Source organism: Pongo pygmaeus, chromosome 1 (genome assembly GCF_028885625.2).
Source record: "Pongo pygmaeus isolate AG05252 chromosome 1, NHGRI_mPonPyg2-v2.0_pri, whole genome shotgun sequence".
Taxonomy (NCBI): Eukaryota; Metazoa; Chordata; class Mammalia; order Primates; family Hominidae; genus Pongo; species Pongo pygmaeus.
Genome location: NC_072373.2, coordinates 47,543,689 through 47,568,191, shown reverse-complemented (window position 1 = coordinate 47,568,191; position 24,503 = coordinate 47,543,689). Strand labels below are relative to the sequence as shown.

General features: G+C 46.5%; 1 protein-coding gene across 1 annotated transcript in view; it reads right to left on the bottom strand.

Moving 5' to 3' along the window:
* Window positions 1-15,857, bottom strand: part of LMOD1 (leiomodin 1) — a 50,208-nt gene extending 34,351 nt beyond the window's left edge. Inside the window, exon 1 of the mRNA XM_054462166.2 lies at window positions 15,351-15,857. Coding sequence (XP_054318141.1) covers window positions 15,351-15,611 — 261 coding nt within the window. The 5' untranslated portion in view covers window positions 15,612-15,857. The remainder of the gene's footprint in view (window positions 1-15,350) is intronic.
* Between the last annotated feature and the right edge of the window lie 8,646 nt (window positions 15,858-24,503).

The window sequence follows — 24,503 nt, the reverse complement described above, 5'->3', positions numbered from 1 at the left end:
CCAGGGTTATGATGTAGGTGTCTGATTAAATGGTACTTCCATTTACCAAAGTGCGGAATACAGGAGGAAAAGCAGGTTTAGGGGTGGGGTGGGGTGACGATGATTAATTTATTTGCAGACCAGTTGAATTTGAGACACTTGAGGTGTCCAAGAGGCAACTGAATGATCTAGAACTCAAAATAGAGATCTAGGCCAGAGATAGAAAGAGAGCATATGGGGATAGCTGAATCCATGAGGTTGGATGAAGGTAGCTATGAAGACTGCATAGGAAGGGCAGAGCCCTAAACAATATTTAGGCAATAGAGTATGAGCTGCTCACAGAGGAGATTAAGAAGGAACAGCTAGAGAAATGAAAGGAAAACAAGGAGAATGTGCTGTATTGACACCGAGGGAAATGAGTGTTTTAAAGAATGACAGAGTGGTTAAATTCCACAAAGTAAACAAATAGAATAAAGACTAAAAAGTGTGCTCAGATAAAGCAACAAGGAGGTCCCCAGATACCTCATCAAGGCTGATGTCTGTGCAGTGGGGGGGCAGAGACGTCCAGGGTGATAGTGAGCATAGATGCCATTTCCTACAGCTTAGCTAAGAAGGAAAGGAGAGAATGTGGGAACTGGGGAGAAAGAGCCAGTAAAAGGGAATGTTGAAGAGAGAGAGAGAGAGATGTTTAAAGGAGCAAAGGTCCTGTGGAGGCAGGAGAGAAAAGATTCTAAAAAGTGGGTTTGGGTAATAGTCTGGGACAGAAGAGGGATATCCTTTCCATGGGATAAAAGAGAAAGGGAAGGCCGGGTTCGGTGACTCACGCCTGTAATTCCAACACTTGGGGAGGCCAAGACAGATGGCTCACTTGAGGGCAAGAGTTCGAGACCGGCCTGGCCAACATGGCGAAACCTCATCTCTACTAAAAATACAAAAATTAGCTGGGCGTGGCGGTGCATGCCTGTAATCCCAGCTACTCAGGAGGCTGAGGCATGAGAATCGCTTGACCCCTGGAAGCAGAGGAGGTTGCAGTGAGCTGAGATTGTGCCACTGCACTCCAGCCTGGGCAACATAATGAGACTCTGTCCAAAAAAAAAAAAAAAGAAAAAAAAAGGGAGAGAAAGCTTGCATATAAAAAGGGAGAGAAAGGCGAAAGCTTGCATACATGGATGCTTACAAGTTTTCAGGTGACAGAAGAGGAATTTGAAGACATTTTCATCTGATGGCTTCAAGTGTCTCCACGAAATATGAGGCTAGATCATCTGTTGAGGGTGAAAAGAGAGATGGGACAAGAGAGTTTGTAAAGAAAGGCTGGCTGGGCACGGTGGGACACACCTGTAATCCCAGCATTTTGGGAGGCTGAGGTGGGATGATCACTTGAGCTCAGGAGGCAGGGTTGCAGTGAGCCATAATCATGCCACTGCACTCCAACCCAGGTGACAGGGCCAGACCCTGTATCAAAAAAAAAAACTAATTTTTAGAATAGTGTCCCAGAGGAGTGAGAAGAAGGAGTCTAGATGTTTTCTGGGCAGCTTTGAGGGCTTGGCTGAGGTTATAGGGTTTTAATCCACAGAGGCACCAATATAGTGCTATTTGAGGCTGCTGGGTATGTTCAGTAGCTTGGATGCACAATAGAACTGCTAAATGGTTACTTTCACTCAGGCTAGGGGTGATGGAAGGTTGGGGAGGACTGAGCATGAGAATTGAGGATAATGTTCAGAATAACCATAGTAACATATAAGTTAAAGAGGAAAATTACAAGTAAAGCCTGAAAATTGAGTGGAAGAGAAGTCAGTCCATACTGAGAGTAGGTAAGGCTAGGAATGAGAAGAGGCCATGAAGTGGGATATGCCTCTAAGTCATCATCTTTAGAACAGATGAATCCTGAGGTAGAGGGATCTGACCTGGGCTTTAGTGAAGTGTCCAAATCTCGATAGAGAGGGTCAGGAGGACAGGAGGCAGAACATGCTGAAAAGGTTATACAGCATCTAGTTGCTCTCAAAGATGTACTCCATTAGAAATGATGTGCCGGGAGTGGTGGTTCAGGCCTGTAATCCCAGCACTTTGGGAGGTTGAGGCTGGTGAATCGCTTGAGCCCAGGAATTCAAGACCAGCCTGGGCAACATGGCAAAACCCTGTCTCTACTCAAAATAAAAAAATTAGCCAGGTATGGTGGTACACACCTGTAGTCGGGAGGCTGAGGTGGAAGGATCACTTGAGCCCAGGAGGCAGAGGTTGCAGTGAGCCAAGATTGCACCACTGCACTTTGGCCTGGGCGACAAAGACCTTGTCTCAAAAAGAAAAAGCAAAAAGAAATGATGTTGATGACTGTCACTTAACTTAGTGCCTACTGTTTGGAAAGCACTACCTTAAACCTTCTTCAAATTTTTGTATCTTTTCCTTATGGAGATCTTCAAATTAGGTGGTATCGTCCTTATTGACAGAAGAAGAAATTAAAGTTCACTATGCATTCTCTATGACCCAGAAATTCCACTCTTAGGTACATACCCAACAGAAATGAAGTCAGAAGTGCACTAAAAATGTCCAAAAATGTTCATAACAGCATTGTTTGTAATAGCCCCAGACTGGAAACAACCCAAATGTCCATTAACAGTGAAATGAATAAATAAACTGTGATATATTCACATAGTAAAATGCTGCATAGCAATGAAGGTTTAAAAATGCTACAGATGGTGTGGTGGCTCATGCTTGTAATCCCAGCACTTTGGGAGGCTGAGGCGAGTGGATCACCTGAGGTCGGGAGTTCGGGACCAGCCTGGCCAACATGGTGAAACCCCATCTCTACTAAAAATACAAAAATTAGCCAGGCTTGGTGGTGGGTGCCTGTAATCACAGCTACTTTGGAGGCTAAGGCAGGAGAATCGCTTGAACCCGGAAGGCAGAGGTTGCAGTGAGCCAAGATCGCGCCATTGCACTCCAGCCTGGGCAACAGGAGCAAAACTCTGTCTCAAAAAAAAAAATGCTACAGACAACAACATGGTTGCATGTCGCAAACATAAAGTTGAGTGAAAGAAGCCAGATACAAAAAATACATACTCCATGAGCCTTTCTCTCTATATATATATGTATCATACATATAACATATATATTATATGTGTATATATGTTATATATCATATAATATATATGATATATAATATATATATACAACATATATATAAAAATATATGTATATATATGGCAAGACTAACCTAGGGGATTAGAAATCAGGATAGGGGCTATCTTTGGAGAGGAAGCTTGGGCAGGGACAGTACTGTGGTGCTGACAACGTTCAGTTTCTTGTTCATTTTGTGATAATTCATGAAACTCCACACTTTTGTTTTGTGCACATTTCTGTAAATATTTTATATTCCAATAAAAATGTTATAAAAACATTGTTGTCAAGTAAAAATGAAATATAGACAAGGCATTAAAGAATAAAAATAAAATAAAGTGAAGCTTAGAAATATTAAATGCTTGTCTGAGACCACCCAGCTGATAAATAGTCAAGTTGGGAATTAGCCCCAGGTCCCCCTGGTTTGGCTTGCAAGTCCAGTTCTTGTCCCAACACGCCAGCTGTCAGTCATATGCTGGGAAGGGACCAGTGTGCTCCCTCCTTCTCCTTGGGCATGGGTGACTTAAGGGACAGAAGATCGATGCACTGGAGGTGAAAATCTACTGGATTTTCAAGCAGCTCTGGCAGCTGGCTGTTGTCTGCTGACTATTCTCATGCCAGATTTCATATCCGGAAGTACTTTCATGTTTTCTCTGCCCTCATCCAGGGAGCACTGAGCATTTTTCTTGTGACCTGAGGCTTAACCTCTGACTATTGTCATAGCCTCCTTGGTTTCTCCTCCCTTCAGACCAGTCTATGGCCGCCAGTGCTGTCCTTCCAGAGCAGCACATTGCACGTATGAGGCAAACCTCATCCTCCCGTCACCACACTTATCAACCTGGCTGCATCTTGGCCCATCTCTGCTGCCTTCTCTCATAAGTGATTACCTGCTGCTGAGATGTGACCCCTCAACTGCATTCTATCCCTTTTTGCCCCCTTTACTGGTGTTATCAAAGTCTCCCTGTCTACTGAATTATCCCCATCAGCCATGCTATAATATTCCCTGTCTTTCAAAAATATCCTCCCTGATTCCACATTTATCTCCAGCTGCCACCCTACTATTCTGCTTCCCACTAGAACAAAACTGAGGAAAAACGAGACTTATCTAGATGCTCCATCTCCAATCCTTATCCATATTCTCTCTTTTGAGTCCACTATTCACCACAGTGAAATCATTCTTGCCAAGGTTCCAACAGCTTCCATCTTACCAATTACTGTGATTGATTCTCTGTCTCACCTTATTAAACCTCTCAGCAAGAATGGATGTGGTGCAGTACTCTTTCCTTCTGGAAGTCCTTTCTCACCTGATTTGGTGAAACCACTCTGAATTTCCTCTACCTCTCAGTCCCTTCACTGGCTCCTTCTCCTCTGCCAACACCTAAATGTGGGTATAACGAAGGGCTGGCGCCTCAGCCCTCTGCTCTCCTCCATTCACATTTATTCCCTAAGTGATCTCTTCTAGGCTCATGGCTTTCAGTATTATCCACAGACTGATGAATCCCAAATTTAATCTCCCATCCCCTCTTCCCACTGAGCCCCAGACTTATACAACCCCTGTCAACCCAACATTTCCCCTTGGGGGTCTACTAAGCACAACAAACTTAACTTGTTCAAATCAGAATTCTTCACCTCCCAAAACCACTCCTCCTCTGCTGTTTCCCATGGCAGTAAAGGACATCAAATTTGGCCAGTCATGGTAGTTCACACCTGTACACCTGTAATCCCAGCACTTTAGTTTTATTTATTTATTTATTTATTTTTGACTGTCTCGCTCTGTCACCCAGGCTGGAGTGCAGTGGCATGATCTTGGCTCACTGCAACCTCTGCCTCCTGGGTTCAAGCGATTCTCCTGTCTCAGCCTCCCGAGTACCTGGGATTACAGGCGCCTGCCACCACGCCCGGCTAATTTTTGTATTTTTAGTAGAGACTGGGTTTCGCCATGTTGGCCAGGCTGGTCTTGAACTCCTGACCTCAGGCGATCTGCCTGCCTCGGCCTCCCAAAGTGCTGGGATTACAGGCATGAGCCACCACACCTGGCCAATCCTAGGACTTTGGGAGGCCGAGTTGGGCAGATTGCCTGAGGTCAGGAGTGCAAGACCATCCTGGCCAACATGGTGAAACCCCTGTCGCTACTGAAAATACAAAAAATTAGCCGGGCGTGGTGGCGGCTGCCTGTAATCCCAGCTACTCAGGAGGCTGAGGCAGGAGAATCGCTTGAACCCAGGAGGCGGAGGCTGCAGTGAGCCGAGATCACACCATTGCACTCCAGACCTTGTCTGAAAAAAAAAAAAAGGACATCAAATTCACCCAATAGCTTAGGCAGTACTGATCACCCCGACTCTTCTCTCTCCCCTAATGCATCAGCCAGTTTCCATTTCTCATCAAACCATCTTTGAGCTCTCACCTGAGCAACAGAAACACCCTTCTAACTGGTCTCATTTCTGCACTCTTGCCCTCCTACAGTCTGTTTATCTGAAAGCTGGAAGAATGAGCCTTTTAAAGGCATAAATTAGATCACATCTCTCCCCGACTCAAAACACTCCAATGACTTCTCATGGCATTTAGAATAAAAAGTCAAACTCTGCTGCCCTAAAAGTCCCCACATGATCGGAACCCTGCTTACTTCCAAGGCCTCGTCTCCTCCAGCCTCCTTCCCCACTCCTCCTGCTCTAGTTTTGGGGCCTGGCTTTTCCTCTGACACGCTAACCCTGCCCCCACCACAGGGCCTGTGTCTTTGATGTTCCCTCTGCTTGGAAAACTTTTCCCCACATCTTCCCAAGGCTAGTTCGTTCGGTCCATTTAGAATCTGCTCAAATGGGCCAGTTGTGGTGGCTCACACCTGTAATCCCAACACTTTGGGAGACCGAGGCAGGTGGATCACTCAAAGTCAGGAGTTCGAGATCAGCCTGGCCAACATGGTGAAACCCCCTCTCTACTGAAAAATACAAAAAAATTAGCTGGGTGTGGTGGCAGGCACCTGTAATCCCAGCTACTCGGGAGGCTGAGGCAGGAGAATCGCTTAAATCTGAGAGGCAGAGGTTGCAGTGAGCCAAGATTGCGCCACTGCATTCCAGACTGGGCAACAGAGTGAGACTCCGTCTCAAAAAAAAAGAATCTGCTCACATGTCACCTCTTTTGGTGGTGAAGACCCTGACTACTTTGTCGGAAGTGGTCTCCCATTGATATGTCATATACTCTTCCCTTAAATGGCATTACTCTTTTTTAGAAGATATATGTCATATGTTACATGTTATGTGTACACATGCTACATATGATCTGCATATGGAAATATATATATTGTCTGTCTCACCCATTAGAATGCAACCTTGGCCAGGTGTGGTGGCTCATGCCTGTATCCCAGCACTTGGGAGGCCAAGGCAGGAGGATCACTTGAGCCCAGGAGTTCAAGACCAGCCTTGGCAACATAGGGAGACCCCAGTATCTACAAATAATTTAAAAATTATCTGGGCATGGTGGGACACACCTGTAGTCCTAACTACTTGGGAGGCTGAGGCAGGAGGATCCCTTGAGCTCAGGAGTTTGAAGCTGCAGTGAGCTGAGATTGCACCACTCTACTCTAGCCTGGGCAACAGAGTAAGATCCTGTCTCAAACAAACAAACAAACAAACAAACAAAAAAACACACACAGTGGCTCATGCCTGTAATTTCAGCACTTTGGGAGATCGAGGTGGGCAGATCATTTGAGCCCAGGAGTTCGAAACCAGCCTGGGCAACATGGTGAAACCCCATCTCTACTAAAAATACAAAAAAATTAGCTGGGAATGGTGGTGCACAACTGTAGTCCCAGCTACTCTGGAGGCTGAGGCAGGAGGATCGCTTGAGCCCATGAGATGGAAGTTGCAGTGAGCCAAGATCATGCTACTGCACTCCATCTTGGGGAACAGAGTGAGACCCTGTCTCAAAAACAAACAAACAAACATAGACTGTAACCTCTATGAGGGAAAGAACCTTGTCTCTCTTGTTCACTACTCGATCCTGGCATTTAGAAAGTACATAATAGGAACTCATTAAAGAGCTGGCAAATTAATGATTTAATGGAGTCCTCCTCCCTCCTTGTAAACATAAAGCATGATTCATGAATTCTGTGTATAAAAAGAATGAAGAGAATGGGAATGGGAGGAGCAGATAGGAGTGAAGAGAAGTGAGGAAACTAATGTTCATGGGCCTTTACTACTAGGTTTCCAACCCAGCACTCTGCTTAGTGCTTTATGTGGATTATTTTGCTGAAACCTCATAACTATCCTATGACTAAGCATTGTAATTTCTTTTTTTTTTTTTTTTTTCTTTTTGAGACGGAGTTTCGCTCTTGTTGCCGAGGCTGGAGTGCAATGGCGCCATCTCGGCTCACCACAACCTCTGCCTCCTGGGTTCAAGCAATTCTCCTGCCTCAGCCTCCCGAGTAGCTGGGATTACAGGCACGTGCCACCATGCCTGGCTAATTTTGTATTTTTAGTAGAGACGGGGTTTCTCTATGGTGGTCAGGCTGGTCTCAAACTCCCCACCTCAGGTGATCTGCCCGCCTCGGCCTCCCAAAGTGCTGGGATTACAGGCATGAGACACCGCGCCTGGCCATAATTTCCATTTTATAGGTGAGGAAACTCAGGCTCCAAGAGCTGAAGTCACTTGTTTGGGTCATACAGCCAGCAACCAGCAGAGCTGGATCTGCACCCAGGTCTAGCTGGCCCCTGACAAGACTATTCTAACCACTAGACTCATATAGTCTGCACTCAGAGCTTTGCTAGGAATTTCTGCCTGAGGATGTAGCACCTTTCACCTGCCAGTCTTGGGGACAGGGGTCCTGCCAGCCCTGCTGACTTCATCTCAAAGGAAGGCCTATTGAAGTAACAATCAGAAGGAGCCTGTGGGCTGTCCATGAAAGGGTGGTGGAGGGGTGTGGGAACAAGAGGTGCTTCTATTCCTAGCTGTTTGTAAACAGCATCCCGACAACCCGGCTTGTTCTTTCTGCAGTAGGCCCCAGGGACAGCTGAAGCCAAGTTCTCCCAAAGCAGCCTTGGCTTTTCTGAGCTTGTGCTGGGGTGGAAGCCTGCAGACAAGGAGAATCCACCTCAAAATCTTCTCCTAATCTCCTTTCACTCTGTCTTTTTCCAACCCAGCAACTCAGTTTGGGCCCCTGAGCCTGTGACATAAAATAAATTAGGCAGAGGCTCAAAGAAATCAGGCGACTGGGGCCAGGCAGCGAGTAATTACATAAGCCCTTCCTCCCTGCTTTCCTTCCTCCCCTTCCCCTCTCTCTTCATCATTCCTTCACACTCACTGATGGTTTTTTTTTTTTAATTTCTTGAGAGATAAAGTAATGTTGATTTGGCAGATATACAGGTACAAACTCTGAAGAATTTAGAGTGAGGAAAGAAGGTCTCTCATGATGTGCCAAACACTTTCAACGCCTCATCCTATTTAATCTTCACTATAACCCTTCAAGGGTGATTTTATCATCCCCACTTGACAGGTAAAGTAATTGGGCCTCAAGAAGTTATGTTAATGAGATAGCATCGATAAAGCCTTTGGCTCCAGAAGGCACTCAATCAAGTTAATGTTCTTTCTTCCTTGGGTAACTTATTCCAAGTCACTGGATCAGTAAGGGGCAGGAGCAGAATTCAAATCTGGACCTATCTGATTCCAGACACCCATGGGCTTTCTGTCTCACCACACTGCCCAGACACTAACAAGCCATTGGGAGAACTGATGAACCGAATGGAGACCACTGCTCTTTTGCTGGTTATACAAAAGTGGTCCAATAAATAAGGAAGGGCCTGATCTGGAAAGGCCTGCGTTCCACGGCTCAGGATATTCCTGTTTATCCAACTTGGCAGGCATGTAAATATCAGCGTCGCCTCTCCTGTCCCCCATGCATGGTGCTGTGTGTTGTTCCTCTGTTCCTGGTGTGTGTGCGTGTGTGTGTGTGTGTGTTTATACACATGTGTGTAGACTGCCTATCTCTTGGTGTGCTTCATTCAGGCTCTGCACACTCTGGGCCCAGCTGTAGATATGCTGACACAGTCTGACAAAGATACTCTAAAGTCTCCTGGGGGAGAGAAAGAGAGACTGAAGGAGGATAGACAGATAAGACCGGGGCTTTGTCCTCACCTTCTTGTCCCAGCCTGGGGACCATGAAGCTCCCAGAATCCCTGAAGCCTCCAGCCTTCTTTGATGCTGGGAGCAACCTCCCCTTGGTTAGTGGGACTCAGATCCCACTTCTTAACCATCTATATCCCGCTCTCACTGGTGAGCCATCTTATTTTACAAGTGCTCCTTGGTCCTGTCCATCTGTCTTGCCTCCCTCTTGCATTTTGCATCCAGCCAAGCTCTTTTTTTTTTTTTTTTTTTTTGAGATGGAGTCTTGCTCTGTTGCCAGGCTGGAGTACAGTGGCACAATCTCGGCTCACTGCAACCTCCACCTCCTGGGTTCAAGGGATTCTCCTGAATCAGCCTCCCGAGCAGCTGGGACTACAGGCATGCGCCACCACACCCAGTTAATTTTTGTATTTTTAGTAGAGATGGGGTTTTACCATGTTGGTCAGGCTGGTCTCGATCTCTTGATCTTGTGATCTGCCTGCCTCGGCCTCCCAAAGCACTGGGATTACAGGCGTGAGCCACCGTACCTGGCCCAGCCAAGCTCTTATAACTATTGTCCCAGTAAGGAGAAGGCAGGCACTCAGAGGGCAGCACTGAGGGTGGGAGCAGGCACTAATGCCTCACTTGCTCAAAATTCCTTTTTTTTTTTTTTTTTTTGAGACGGAGTCTTGCTCTGTCAGCCAGACTGGAGAGGAGTGGCTCGATCTCAGCTCACTGCAACCTCCTCCTCCCGGGTTCAAATGATTCTCCTGCCTCAGCCTCCCAAGTAGCTGGACTACAGGCATGCACCACCACGCCCGGCTTTTTTTTTTTTTTTTTTTTTTTTGAGACGGAGTTTTGCTCTTGTTGCTCAGGCTGGAGTGCAATGGCACGATCTCGGCGCACTGTAACCTCTGCCTCCCGGGTTCAAGCAATTCTCCTGCTGGGGAGAATTGTAGTAGCTGGGATTACAGACGTGCCGCTACGCCTGGCTAATTTTGTATTTTAATACAGAAGGGGTTTCTCCATGTTGGTCAGGCTGGTCTTGAACTCCCAGCCTCAGGTGATCCACCCACCTCGGCCTCCCAAAGCGCTGGGATTACAGGTGTGAGCCACCGTGCCCGGCTATTTTTTTTTTTTTTTTTTTTTTGTATTATTAGTAGAGATGGGGTTTTCCCATGTTGGCCAGGCTGGTAAAATTCTTTTTTTTAATTTAATTTTTAATTTTTTAGAGATGGGGTCTCGCTATGTTGCCCAGGCTGGTCTCGAGCTCCTGAGCTCAAGTGATCCTCCTGTCTCAGCCTCCCAAAGTGCTGAGATTACAGGTATTAGCCATCCCACCTACCCTAAAAATTCTTTAAATATTATATACATACAGAAGAAAACGTATAAGAACAATATTTAAAACAAACACCTGTGGATTGTACCACCTAGTTTAAGAAACAAGCAGTTGCTTTTTCAAACTCTGGATGGAGGCAGTTTCAAATTTCAGGGAGAGATTTTAACAGAGTCTAACCCTCTCTGGTGCCTGCTTTTCCCTCCCTGGGTCAACAGGCCCCCATCACCTCTTCTGCCCTCTCCACCCTAGCCTCCAGGGCTATTTTGGGTGTGTACCAGTTGGGGTTAATCTCCTTAAGCGTTGAGCCGTGCTGCTCAGTGCACTCCTGATAGGTCCCAGCCCTCTGCAAAGGGCATTCTGAGGGTTAGGCCGCCGGCCTCGGGCCTTCCCGGCCCTGCAGAGATACCATGGTCACTGAGCTGTGAACTAGAACCGATGGGGGAGGGGGCTGCTGAGGCTGTGCAGGCAGTGGGAGGGAAAGGTCAGGAGGGCTCAGGCCCAGCAGCCGCTATTAGTGGGGTGCTTCGGATTTGCTTCTCGAGTTTACCTCTAGGGAGAGCTTTCCTCCACCCCCGCCAGCTCAGCTGCCCCTGCCCCTGGCTGGGTACAGGCGCTAATCCCCAGCCCTTGGTAACACCAGGGAGAAGGGAGGGGGAGGCAGGCTGGAGATTTTCTTTCCCACTTGGGAAGGAAAGAGGACACACAAGTTGACCGGTTGGGATCCGGTTCCTGAAACCTGAGACAAGGACAAGAGTTTCACTGAGCCGTTGGCTACACGCTTGCCCAGGGGCTTTGTCTTCTACCTGGGCTGAAGGAGAGTTCCCGGATGATCAGGGCGGAGCTACACTGGCTGACAGGTCTGGCCCTTTAAAGGGAGGGAGAGAAGCTGGGGTCAATTCTTCCAAGTCCCACCTCTATCCTCCCCAACCCCCTGCTAACATTCACTCAACAAGCAGAGGCTGAAGGCCTGCTGTGTGCTGGGCCCTGCATTTGCATTTTGCCCTCCAAGTCCCACAAGCTGGTGAGCGAGACAGCCCAAGAAAACAGATGATTGTACAAAAGTCATGTCCCAAGGGCTTTGGTACAGACTGGTATTGGAGCGCTCAGACGAGGTGCCTGACCTTGCCTGGGGGTCCTGGAAGACTACCTGGAGGAAGTGGTACCTGAGACAGGCAGGACAAATAGGAGTTGACCTGGAAGAGGCATGGGTGGAATATTCATGAAAAAGATGGTAAACAATCAGGAGGATCTCTGGAATATCCCATCCCATGGAGGGAGCCCCTGGAGGGAGAAGCAGGCCAAGGGCCCTCTCGCAGCCTAGACTCACTTTGCACAATAGCCAGAGTATGCATCTTGGGGCTCTCCTTCTGCGGAAAAGACAGACCTTAAGACTGTCTTAAGGCCGACCTCCCGATGTTGGTTTCTTTCTTTCTTTTTTTTTTTTTTTTAATTTTATTATGAAAATTTTTAAACATACATACAAAAGTAGAAAAAATAATATAATGAACACCCATGTAGACCCATCACCCAGCTGCAACAATTGTCAACTGGTGGCCAATCTTGTTTCATCTATACCCCCACTCAGATTATTTTAAGGCTAATTCCCAAAGCCAAAAATTTTTCCCATAAATATTTATGTATTTATGTCTAAAAGAGAAGAATCCTTTAAAAAGTATATCTGCAACACCATTATCACACCTAAAAGAAATTAACAGAAATTCCTTAACAGCATCCAGTATCTAGTCAGGATTTACTTTCCCTAATCCACACTTAGTTTCAATAGGTATGTTCCTACTCATGGGGGTGGGGAGATGAACATTTGACAGAAGACTATTATATCAGCCAATATAAGAATTTGTGGTCTCTGCTCTGTAACACTCTCTGATGGTTCTATACATGTGTGTTTTTCATAGAATCTAATTAGATTACAAATTCTTCAGGGCAGGGACTGACATTACTGTCTTTTTTGCACCCTAGTATGGCAGAGAGGAAGAAGCACTGATCTCAACTAATTAGCTGTGTGACTTTGGGAAGGTTATTCAACCTCTCTAAGATAATAGGAATAAAAATATCCATCTCCCAAGAATCGTGAGGCTTAAAGAAAAGGTGAACGTGCTCGGCATGTAGAAGTTTCTTAGTAAATGCTCATCTTGCTTTATTCTGTGTTTCGACCACTTTTTAGTTCCTCACATGGAGTGAAGGCCACCGTCAGTGAGGGCTACAGCCAGGCCAGCAGGCTGGAGTCCACCTGCCCCCAGCACTGTGCTGTGCCTGTGGTGTTGGTGGTCCCCACCCTGAGCACCCAGGGGTTGCTTGTTTACTCGGGCCACTCATTAAACTGATAGGTGAGGCTTGCACAGCCCTCAGGAGACTGAGGGAAGAGAGGGGCTGGGCAGGAGTAGAAATTTGCTTTTGGCCCCCTTCACCAGTTTGTGGGTTCCTTGACTCAAATGAAGTAATAATTTCATAGCTGGCCTTGACTGAGTGTTTATGACACGCCAAGCTCTGTGCTAAGTGCTCTACCACAGCACCCCTTTTAGTGTTCACAACCCTGTGAGATGGGTACTACTATCCGTATTTTGTAGGTGATGAAACTGAGACTTAGATTAGGTAACTTGTGACTTACACAGAGACACCGTTACTCAAACCAGGTTTTTCTAATACTTAAATCCAAGTTCTTGGCCACACACTCACTATTTTGTTAATGGTGCCAAAGAAGCCACCTTCTAGGGTTCATTCTCACCCAGATTTACAGAGATGACTTCTGCCCAGGCTCAGCATGCACCCTGAACTCCAGCCAGCCATTATGCCAATGTACGTCCTCGGACAGGGTGAGGAAGAGTGAGGGGATCAGAACAGCCTACATCCACAAGGGAAAACCAGACCTAAAGTCATCTCCTTACATCAAGGATGTACACACAAACACACACACCACTTCTACTCCTTGACTCGGGCTCTGTCCGCAGAACCAAGTGTGGGCCTGGCAGGGGTGAGAGAGGTGAGGCAGGGGAGGAGACACTTGTCACAGTATTAACTGGCTGAAGAAAAAGTCTATGATAGTGAAATTTCCAGGAACAGGAGAATCCTTCACACTCTTGCTTGTGATTAGACTGCTTTGTTTGACTTCAGCCTCGGGAGTACCTTTCTGAGCACCGGAAACTACTGGACACAAGGTAGTCATGGGCCCAGAGCCTGCGACTGGGAGCAGGGAAGAGCAGAGTCAACGATTTCCAAGGGTGCCAAAGCCTTTGGCTGCATTTCATTTCTTTCTGTATGATTCCTGATAGCTGTGTTGGGGTACCGGGCCCTCACAGTAAGTGCTACCACTTTTTCTGTAAATGTTTTGGTTTTATTCATCATTATCATAGCTGCATCCGGGGCAACCACTGTGCATACAGGACAATACATTCCTGAGCCTCCTGGCTTCCCTCCCTCCTCTCTCCTTCTCCCTCTTCTTGGCAAAGGCTTAAACATAGGTGGTGAAGTGGGGGTGGTAGGGACAGAGACAGAGTTCCAGCTCCTCTTTGCCTCACCCCCTTCCCTCCTCCTCCCTTCTTTCCCATTGCTACACTAAAGGTCAGGCTGTGTCCACCAATATGCTCTGTGACTAGCAGTCAACACAATTTCATACCCATCCAGTCATTCTGCAGGCATTTTAGATGATAATGTTCCCATTCTCAGTTCCTCTGTGAGAATGTGCGTGTCATTTGAAGCTCTGTGCCTCAGTTTCCATAGAAGTAAAACAAAAAGCAAGAATTGAGACTGATCTTTTTCTTGCAAGAATTCACAAGTAATGGATAATGTACAAGAGATGTGGCTGAATAAGAGAACTAGAACAAAGACTTGAACAATTTTCCTATGCAACACTCTTTCCCATGGACAAAGGTATCCCACAAAGTCATACTCCATCAGAGGCTAGTTTGCCCAAAGAAAACTCACATACAAATGCAACAGTGACAAAAAAAAAAATTCCTCCATGCCAACTCAGGAAAACAGAAAGCAAGTTGTGCTTAAGCCCATTGTAGGTGTGGGCAGATGCTTCCAAAACCGTCACCCCTTTTCCCTCCTCTGTGAATATCTTCATCCCCTAGCAAAGCGGCCTCGCTAGCTGGTAAAAGGGTTAATTACCAAAAAGAGGGCATGCTCCCTCCAGAGGCTCCTCTGGAGAGTGCAAAAACAAAACCAAACCAAAAACCAACTAACCACAACAAAAAACATCTTCCCTGGGAATAAATTTGAAGCTATCAGGTCTTTAAGCCACATTTCCCAGCCCACAGACTCCTGGTCCCTGTCTCCCTTTGCTTTGGGAAACTCATTTACCCCCAAGCCTCCTGAAATGATCCATGTGCCGTGAGATGCCCACAGGGTTGGGAATTGAAAATGAGTTTTTCTCCCACAAAAAAATGGCTTAGCTTTTTCTTTTTGGGTGGCTGACAGGAGACATAAAGTATCATTCTATCTTTTTACCCCTCCTCACAATAGGATGGAATGAGTGTGGGGAAAAACAAAGGTAGTGGGACCAGGATAGAGTCAACTTGACAATGGACTCTTCAAGGACACCTTCCAGCTCCCATTCTGCTAGTAGCTCTATTTGATTTTGTGGGATGTTGTGTTCCTCCAACATATCCAACTTCTGCTTATAAAACAGAAATTAGGAGTAAGAGATTCGCACCGCTAGTTCAGTGGATAATCATCAGTTCTGAAGCATTAAAATCCTTTGCCAACAAGAACGTTTCTTCTAAGGAAGGAAGCATCCTAATCATGAAGCCAGGGTCTCCAGCCCTCCCCTGTCTCCCTCCTCCCCTCCAGGGCTGTGCTCACTCACATCCATGGACATCTCCCTCTGCATAAGTTTCTTGGTCTCCTTTTCACAGAAGTTGAGCATGGCCTCCCGGTTGTACACACCCGTGGACTGTTTCTCCGTCTGGTTTCTCTGCCGCAGCCCCACGGGAACACTCCCGTCTGGGTCCACCACGTCCAGCTCCTTCTCCAGCTCCTCCATCTCCTCGGGAGACAGGGTCTCCAGCAGGCTGTCTATGTCGGGGTCTTCACTCACCTGCCGGCGATATTTGGCTACCCTAGACATCTTGGCAAAATGGGCTGTGGCTGCCAGGGGCTATCAGAGTCCTGGTGGGCAGGGAAGGGAGAGGGGTGAGCTGATCTGGATGCAGCGAGTGGGCTGAGGAGCAAACCTCCTGCTGGTCGAGGACTGCAGCTCCTTGGCCCTTCTGTGCTACAGGTGCTGAAGTGTTCACTGGACGCAGCAGCCTCCCTGCAGCCCAGGGCTAGTGGACCCCGGCAGGTCTAATCAGCGGCCAATAAGACCCGACAACTGCCGGGCCCGGAGAGGAGAAGCCAATCCCCAAGCTGGGGGCGGGCCTACCTCGCTGTCAGAGCTGTTTGAAACTTGAGGACATTCCAGGGAATCTTGGAGCGCTGCGTGACCAAATTTAGTACAGAGCAGTTTAGCCTTTTAAAGACAAGGGGCCACGCAATGAGAAAAAGATACAAAAATGCGTAGGCTGGCAGAAGCAGATCACAGCCACGGAGAGCCAGACAAGCAGGGACGAGGCCATGAGGGCCGGTGAACTGGCCAGCCCGCGGCACGTTCAAGAGCGTATTTTACGACTCCATCACCGGGTGGACGGATCACTGTGGTCAATGTGTGGTTCATGGACTTCCTTCTACAGTATTTGGTAATGTGCTGGGGGGCTCCCAGGTGTGTATACAGCTCCAGGAAAGGCTAGATTCGAGATGAGGAGCTGTTGCTCCTAACCCCCTGCCTACCTATTTTCTTTCTACCCAGGTTCTGCCAAGGAGGACCTGAAGGCTGAGCATCAGAGGCTCCAGGCTCCTCTGGCCACTTCTTAAGAGAGAGACAGGAGCCAGAAAGACAAACTTAGAGATAGAGATAGCTAGGCAGGAGGGGGGTGGGGAGAGAGAGAGAGAATAAATCCTTACTGTATACCAAAACTGAAAACTGGCAGGCTGTTTGGGAAAGAGAGAAGGATCTGCAGAAGTCAGGAAACTCTTAAAGGGCTGTCACTTTCCATGAAGTTCCAAGGCTCTTGGGAAGAGGGTTCAAACCTCCCCCTGTTGTCATCTGTTTCTTCCTCTGCTGGGCATCTGTAGACAGACCTCCTTTGGGAGCACAGAGGCAGGTCACCACCCACATATAAATCCAGAGCACGATTTAGTATGTCTTCAGGGAAACATAATTCAGGGCCGTTGGGAGAGATACGATTGCAACAGGTCTGGCATGTTTCATAGAAGGGCTTTCCACTGCTCATCCATCATGCTGCCCTGCACAAGTCACAGAGACATTCAATCCCCTGCCCGCCTCCCTCCTGCCACAAAATCCCTTCTAGAAGCCCTGGTGTAACCCATCAGGGTAGATGCTTCGATCTTTCCTGGCGTCTTTCCATCCTAAGCCAGAGAGAGACAGTCACTTGATCAGCATTTGCTGAGTCCAGGGATCGTCTGGGACTAAAACTTGGCCGTGCCATTTAATGTCCACTAGTCCAACTTTAGGTTAAGGCTGAAGAGGGGAATGGTGTCCACTGGGGGGACTGAAGGACAGAAGGAAGTCTGGCAGACTTGATAGGAAGAGTGGAAGAAGACTTTAGGGAAACCTGGGGGTTGTCATTTTAAGAGTCAGTAGCCAATTTATTGGTCAGACCGTAGGTATATATTTATTGAGTGATTTATTGAGTGCCTATTATATATCAGGCATTGTTCTAAGAGCAAGAGATATCACTAAAGATACAAAATCAGGCCAGGTGCAGTGGCTCATGCCTGTAATCCCAGCACTTTGGGAGCCCAAGGCAGGAGGATTGCTTGAGTCCAGGAGTTCAAGAACAGGCTGGGCAACATAATGAGAGCCCCCCATCTCTCCAAAAAAAAAAAAAAAATTAGCCTGATGTGGTGGTGAGCATCTGTTGTCCCAGCTACTCAGGGTTGAGGTGGGAGGATTGCTTGAGGCCAGAAGGTTGAGGCTGCAGTGAGCTGTGATCATGCTACTGTACTCCAGCCTGGGCAACAGTGCAAGACCCTATCTCAAAAAAGAAAGAAAGAAAGAAAGAGCAAGCAAGCAAGCACAGGGGCTATGGGAAAACAGAACAAGAGGAGGCTGAATAGAAGTATGATTTAACAGTGAAGAGCTTGGGCCTTTGAGGCCAATAGACCTGTATTTGGTCCTGGTATTGCTACTTACAGGCCATGTGACTTGGGCAAGCTACCTTCTTTTCTGAGACTTGAGTTCATCATCTATAAAATAAGGACAACCATTATACTAACCTTGTACAATTGTTGTGAATATTAAATTAGGTCCTACACATGAAAACATTTCATTGATATACCCAGTACATGGTAAACACCATATTTATTATTAATTATTATAATTATTTATTTATTTTGAAACAGAGTTTCACTCTTATTGCCCAGGATGGAGTGCAATGGTGCCATCTCAGCTCACTGCAACCTCCGCCTCCCGGGTTCAAGCAATTCTCCTGCCTCAGCCTCCCAAGTAGCTGGGATTACAGGCATGCAGCACCATGCCTGGCTAATTTTATATTTTTAGTAGAGATGGGGTTTCTCCATGTTGGTCAGGCTGGTCTCGAACTCCCGACCTCAGGTGATCCACCTGTCTCGGTCTCCCAAAGTGCTGGGATTACAGGTGTGAGCCACCGCGCCTGGCTATAATTATTTATTTACTCTTGTCCTGGGTTCTTTTCTTCCCATCCCACCTTTTCTCTCATCTTTTTCTTTCTTTCTCTCAAGAGTAAACACCTTCTAAACACACACACACACACTTTCTCACCTGGTTCTCATTCATTCATTCATTCAAACATTTATTCAGATACTGCTATTTATATATAGCATCCTGCCAGGCACTGCAACATTGTCATTACAACATTGTTATTCTCTTAAACATGTATAATTCAATGGAGTAAAAAAAAAAATAACTACACTGTAAGGCAAAGTGAAGCAAGCTAGAGAGGTACAAGGAGTCTTGTAGAGAGGTACAACTGTTAAAAACCCAGTGGAAGACACATTAATTTTGTGGGGAGGAGTCAGGGTGGTCATCTCAGAGGGCAAAACAAAGGGTTTGAGCTGTGCTGAAGTGGGCTTTTAGTTAGGTATGCTGGGTGGACATGGCACTCCCTATGCCCATCCCCCCCCGTACCCCCTTTGGGTCAGCTGGACTTCACCCTCAGTGTTGTCCATAAACAAGCATCATCTTCTGGGGTCCCTGGCTCTAGGACCTCAGCCAACCTCTAGTCTCCCAGTCAGCTGAAAGCAATTCTCTTTCTGGTTTCCAAGGACTCTTTCTCAGGCTTTTTGCCAAAAATATTCACTGCTCCTTGAGGAGTAGTCAGGGCCTAAAAGCAAATCAGTACCTTTAGCCCCAGGGTTAGCCCTGTACCATCTGGTTTCAGTGGTTTTCTTTTTTGGGCCCAGTGGTCTCTGCTCCAGGAAGACACTCAAAAAAAATAAATCCATAGCTTTCAAATGTAAAGGGCAGGACTCATGCCTCCTAACCAAAGGTTTCTACACATTAACCCCAGTATCTTCTCTGTGTCAGGCCTCCCAATTCCAAATCGCTGGTTCTTCTGACATGACTCAGTCAGAAGCTTTTTACTCCCTGGAGCCCCAAGGGCTCCCTGACACTGCTCACAGACTCCAAAAGTCTTCCCTTTAAGGCATCACGGCTGGACTGGAGGATTTGGGAACCCAGAGGCCAGGGAGTACAGCCACCTCCAGCCCCTACAATGAGAGGCCACTGCCCAACCCACTCTGTAGGGAGCACTGGTTGTTCCAGCTCAGAATCGACTTCCACCTGAAACAAATCCATCCTGGGTATCAGGACCCTGGCGTCATCTATTCCCCAGAGGAAAACAAGCACTGTTGTCGCTAGAGGGATGAGGAGAGAAAAGGAAAACAGACTCAAAGCTCCAATCAAAATATGTGGTGCAGGGTAGGAGGGAAGAATGAGGATCTAGAACCAATTTAATTAATGCTTAGGTGGCTCTCAGTTGGGCTGAATGACCCCAGGAAAGTCACATTTTCAGGAATATAGGGTGGCAGTATAGTATAGCAGTTAAGACTACAGGCTCTGGAGTCAAATGACATGGGCTCAAATCTAGGATGTGTGACCTTAAGTAAGTTATTTAACCTCTCTGAGCCTTAGCCAATGGAAAATGAGGATATTAAGAGCATGAACAAGCTGGGTGCAGTGATGTGTGCCTGTAGTCCCAACTACTTAGGGTGCTGAGGCGGGAGGGTTGCTTAAGCCCAGGAGTTTGAGTCTAGCCTAGAGAAAATAGTGAGACTCGTCTCTTAAACAAAAAAAAAAAAAAAAAAAACCAGACTGGGCATGATGGCTTATGCTTGTAATCCCCACATTTTGGGAGGCCGAGGAGGTGGGATGAATGTTTGAGGCCAGGAGTCAAGATGAGCCCAGGCAACAGAGTGAGACCCCATCTCTTAAAAAAAAAACCTTGTCCAGGCACAGTGGCTCACGTCTGTAATCCCAACACTTTGGGAGGCCAAGGTGGGCTGATCACTTGAGGCCAGGATTTTGAAACCAGCCTGGCCGACATGGCAAAACCCCATCTCTAGTAAAAATACAAAAATTAGCCGGGCGTGGTGGCACACACCTGTAATTCCAGCTACTTGGGAGGCTGAGGCACAAGAATCACCTGAAGCTGGGAGGCAAAGGTTGCAGTGAACCAAGATCATGCCACTGCACTCCAGCTTGTGACACAGCGAAACTGTCTCAAAAAATAATAACAAAAATAAAATAATCTAAAAATTAAAAAAAAACCCTAATTCACAGAGTTATGGAATTATTCAGCATATTAAATAAGATAATGCATGCAAAGTACTTAACAGCATCAGACATATTTTAAGCACTCACTAATGCTTGCTATATAGTTAAATTATATAGCTATATGTATGTGTATATACATGCAAAGATCAATAGATATGCTGACATAGAATGACTATGGCAGGGTCCTGAAAGAGACCACAAAAGAGAGAAGTTTTCACACTGGTTCTTTCCTTTTGGGGGATGCTGACAGTTTCCCTAGAAGGCAGCAGACTTTGCCTCTGGAAGCAAGCCACTGGCCTGGCCCAACACTCCTGAGATGAGCAGAAACGGGCAGAGGAGAGCTCGAGACAGAACATAGGCCAGACTAATGTCTTCCTGAGAGGAGAGCAGTGGGAGGAAAAAGGGGGCAGCAAAGAGACAAGAGAGTGCCTCCTTCACTTCCACCAATGTTACCTAAGCTAAAACCCCTCTGTCTACCAAATCAGCCCTGGTCACAAACTAAAACCCCAAACCCAACAGGAGGCTTACTTATCCATGCCAATCTGAATTTCTCCATGACATGGACCAGGTGGGACTGTGGGTTTGGTGCCATGTACATGACCTATGACTTGGTGGATGGAGTTCCTTAGGCCACAGCAGCCTCTGGCTCAATGAAGCTTGATCTACTAAGTACCTGGACCACATGGGGCTCTAGCAGTAGTCCTATCTTGAGCCCAGAACAGTAACTTTCAATAGAATATACACTGGTATGTTGAATCAGAAGTTCGAACGTCCTTCACCTCTATGGTGAGTTTTCTCTCAAGGACCTCCACTGCTTTCTTCTATTATGCCTTCGTATCGTTGACCATTCCATCAGTGAGGGCCACCATAGTCCCTCAGAATTCTTTAAGACTAACTAGGGGGAGATTAGAGTACCAATCCTTCTAAACCTTTCAAAAGGTTTCTTTTGAACCCTTTTCAAAAGATTTCTTCACTTAGCACCCTGGAACCAAATGGAAGTGAATATTTTTGGGGAGACGTGACATCTTCCTCCTGGGCCTTGCCCAGCCAAAAATGTTCTGTTATCTGTTGCAATTAAAAGAGAGCAAAGAGTGAGAAGTCTCTTTGCTTAAAGTTTCTTTGGCCACTTGAGCGGGGCTTCCCAGAGCAGTAAACTCCTTTAGGATAGGGACTGTTGGAATTAAATGAGCTGGGGAACCACAACCTGGAAACTGGACTTCAGCTTTGTAAACTCGGAAACTCATTATCACTGTGATGGTTAATTTGATGTGTCAACTTGAGTAGGCCATAGGGTGCCCAGATTAAATGCTGTTCTGGATGTGTCCATGAGGATGTTTCCAGATGAGAATAGCATTTGAATTGGTAGACTCAGCAAAGTAGATTGCCCTCCTCAGTGTGGCTGGGCATTGAAAAGGCAGAGGAAAGAATTTGCCCCTCTTTTCCTGCCTCACTATTGAGCTGGGATATCTCATTTCACCTTCTCTTCAAACTGGGATTTACATCATCAGCTCCCCTGGCTCTCAGGCCTTTGGACTTGGACCGAACTGCATCACTGACTTTCCTCCATCTCCAGCTTGCAGACACAGATTATTGGACTTCTCAACCTCCATAATCATGTGAGCCAACTACTCATAATAAATAAATAAATAGGCTGGGTGTGGTGGCTCATGCCTGTAATCCCAGCACTTTGGGAGGCCCAGGCGGGCAGTTCACGAGGTCAGGAGTTTGAGACAAGCCTGGACAATATGGCGAAACCCCCGTCTCTACTAAAATATAAAAATTAGCCGGGCGTGGTGGTGCGCACCTGTAGTCCCAGCTACTCGGGAGGCTGAGGCAGAAGAATCACTTGAACCTGGGAGGTGGAGGTTGCAGTGAGCCGAGATCATGTCACTGCACTCCAGCCTGGCCAACAGTGAGACTCCATCTCAAAAATAAATAAATAAATGTTAATTTTATGTATGTATGTATATATATATATATAGAGAGAGAGAGAGAGAGAGAGAGAAAGAGATAGAAACAGAACCAGAAGGATATATACATATTTGCACACAATAAGATATATATGTGTGTATATCTATATCCTCTTGGTTCTGTTTCTCTGGAGACTATTCCTGGTGATTTAGTCAAAATAACTGATCTTACAAGAGGCAGATACATAAGCCAGTATTAACTACCAAGTGGAGAAAAACAGTTATAAACATAGGCCAGGGTATTCTCTTCTATATCGAAATCTATTCAGAAGCCAAATAATAAGAAGAAGATTGCATAATAAATATGGAATAAGAACAAACAGAGGTAGCTAGAGCTAAGAGATATTTTATCTGGGTCCTGGTGAAACCAGAAAAAATATCCTTGCCCCATGAGAGTGCAAATCTCTAGTTACTAAAATATTTATACCCACCAGGTCTTCAGTGCTGACTAAACATCAGATTCCTGCCCTCTGAATTCCTCCATGTCCCCTCTCCCACATTCTCTCTTTGGCCTGTACAATTAAATAGAGTTAACTATTCTTAATTACAGTCACATTCCAAACACGTCTTCTCCAACTTACACACCCAAATCAGATAACTAGTATGAACCATTCTCACACGCCAAGACACATTTATTGATAATCTTTAGTTCCATGGAGGGTTCGATTCATCTGCTCACTTTATTTCCAAGCTTTTGGAGAGACCCTCACTCCTCTTTGCGGTCTTTATTTATTTATTTATTTGAGATGGAGTTTCGCTCTGTCACCCAGGCACAATCTCAGCTCACTGCAACCTCCACCTCCCACCTTCAAGTGATTCTCCTGCCTCAGCCTCCTGAGTAGCTGGGATTACAGGGAACACGCCGGGCTAAATTTTGTATTTTTAGTAGAGACGGGGTTTCACCATGTTGGTCAGGCTGGTCTCAAACTCCTGACCTCGTGATCCGCCCGCCTTGGCCTCCCAAAGTGCTGGGATTACAGGCATATGCCACTGCACCCAGCCTCTTCCATTATTTATGACATTGACTTTTCCGTAAAATAAATATATACATATTTTAAAGTTAATTACAAACGTACAGAATGGAGAGGAGCACTTTAACAGCCATCACATGATTGGGATTTTGTTAACAGTAAACTAAAAGCTCCATGGGTCCCCGCCTTTTTTTTTTTTTTTTGACAGTGTCTCACTGTGTCAGTAGAGTGCAGTGGCATGATCACAGCTCCCTGCGGGCTAGATCTCCTGGGCTCAAGCTATCTTCCCGCCTCAGTCTCCCGAATAGTCAGGGCTACAGGCGCGTGCCACCACGTCCGGCCTGGTCCCCATAAGTCGCCTCTTCTCCAAGCCAAACATCTTCACACCTTCTGGTGATCATTAGTGGAGAGGCCTGTGAGAGGCTCTGGTGTCAATGTCCCTGAAATCGAGGGCTCCAAATTGGTCATGGCTCTCCAGATGGCCCAAACAGTTCCATTTCACAAACATTTATTGAGCATCTACTACATTCCAGGCACTGTGGTTATTATAAATCACTGAGACATTGTTTGCCCTAAAGGAGCTACGTGTATTTGGTACCAGCTTCACAATAAGTGACGAATAAGATAGCATTAATCCACATTTGACAGCAAAAGTACCAAAAAAGAAAGAAAGAAAAAGAAGAGAGAGAAAGGAAAGAAAAGAAAAGAGAAAGAAAGAGGCCGGGTGCGGTGGCTCACGCCTGTAATTCTAGCACTCTGGGAGGCCGAGGTGGGCGGATCACGAGGTCAGGAGTTCGAGTCCAGCCTGATCAACATGGCGAAACCTCGTCTCTACTAAAAAAATACAAAAATTAGCCGGACCTGGTGGCGCCCCCCTGTAATCCCAGCTACTCAGGAGGCTAAGGCAGGAGAATCGCTTGAACTCGGGAGGCGGAGGTCGCAGTGAGCCGAGATCTCGCCGCTGCACTCCAGCCTGGGCGACAGAGCCAAACTCCGTCTCAAAAAAAAAAAAAAGAAAAGAAAAAGAAAGAAAGAAAGAAAGAAAAAGGAAGGAAGGAAGGAGAGAAGAAAAGGAAAGGGGGAAGGGAAGGGGGAAGGGAAGGCGGAACGGAAGGGAAAGAAAGAAGCGTATTTAAGAAGTATCGCGTTGATCTCAGTCCACGGAACCTCTGGTAACCGCGTAGTGTGACTCCGTCATTGGCAGC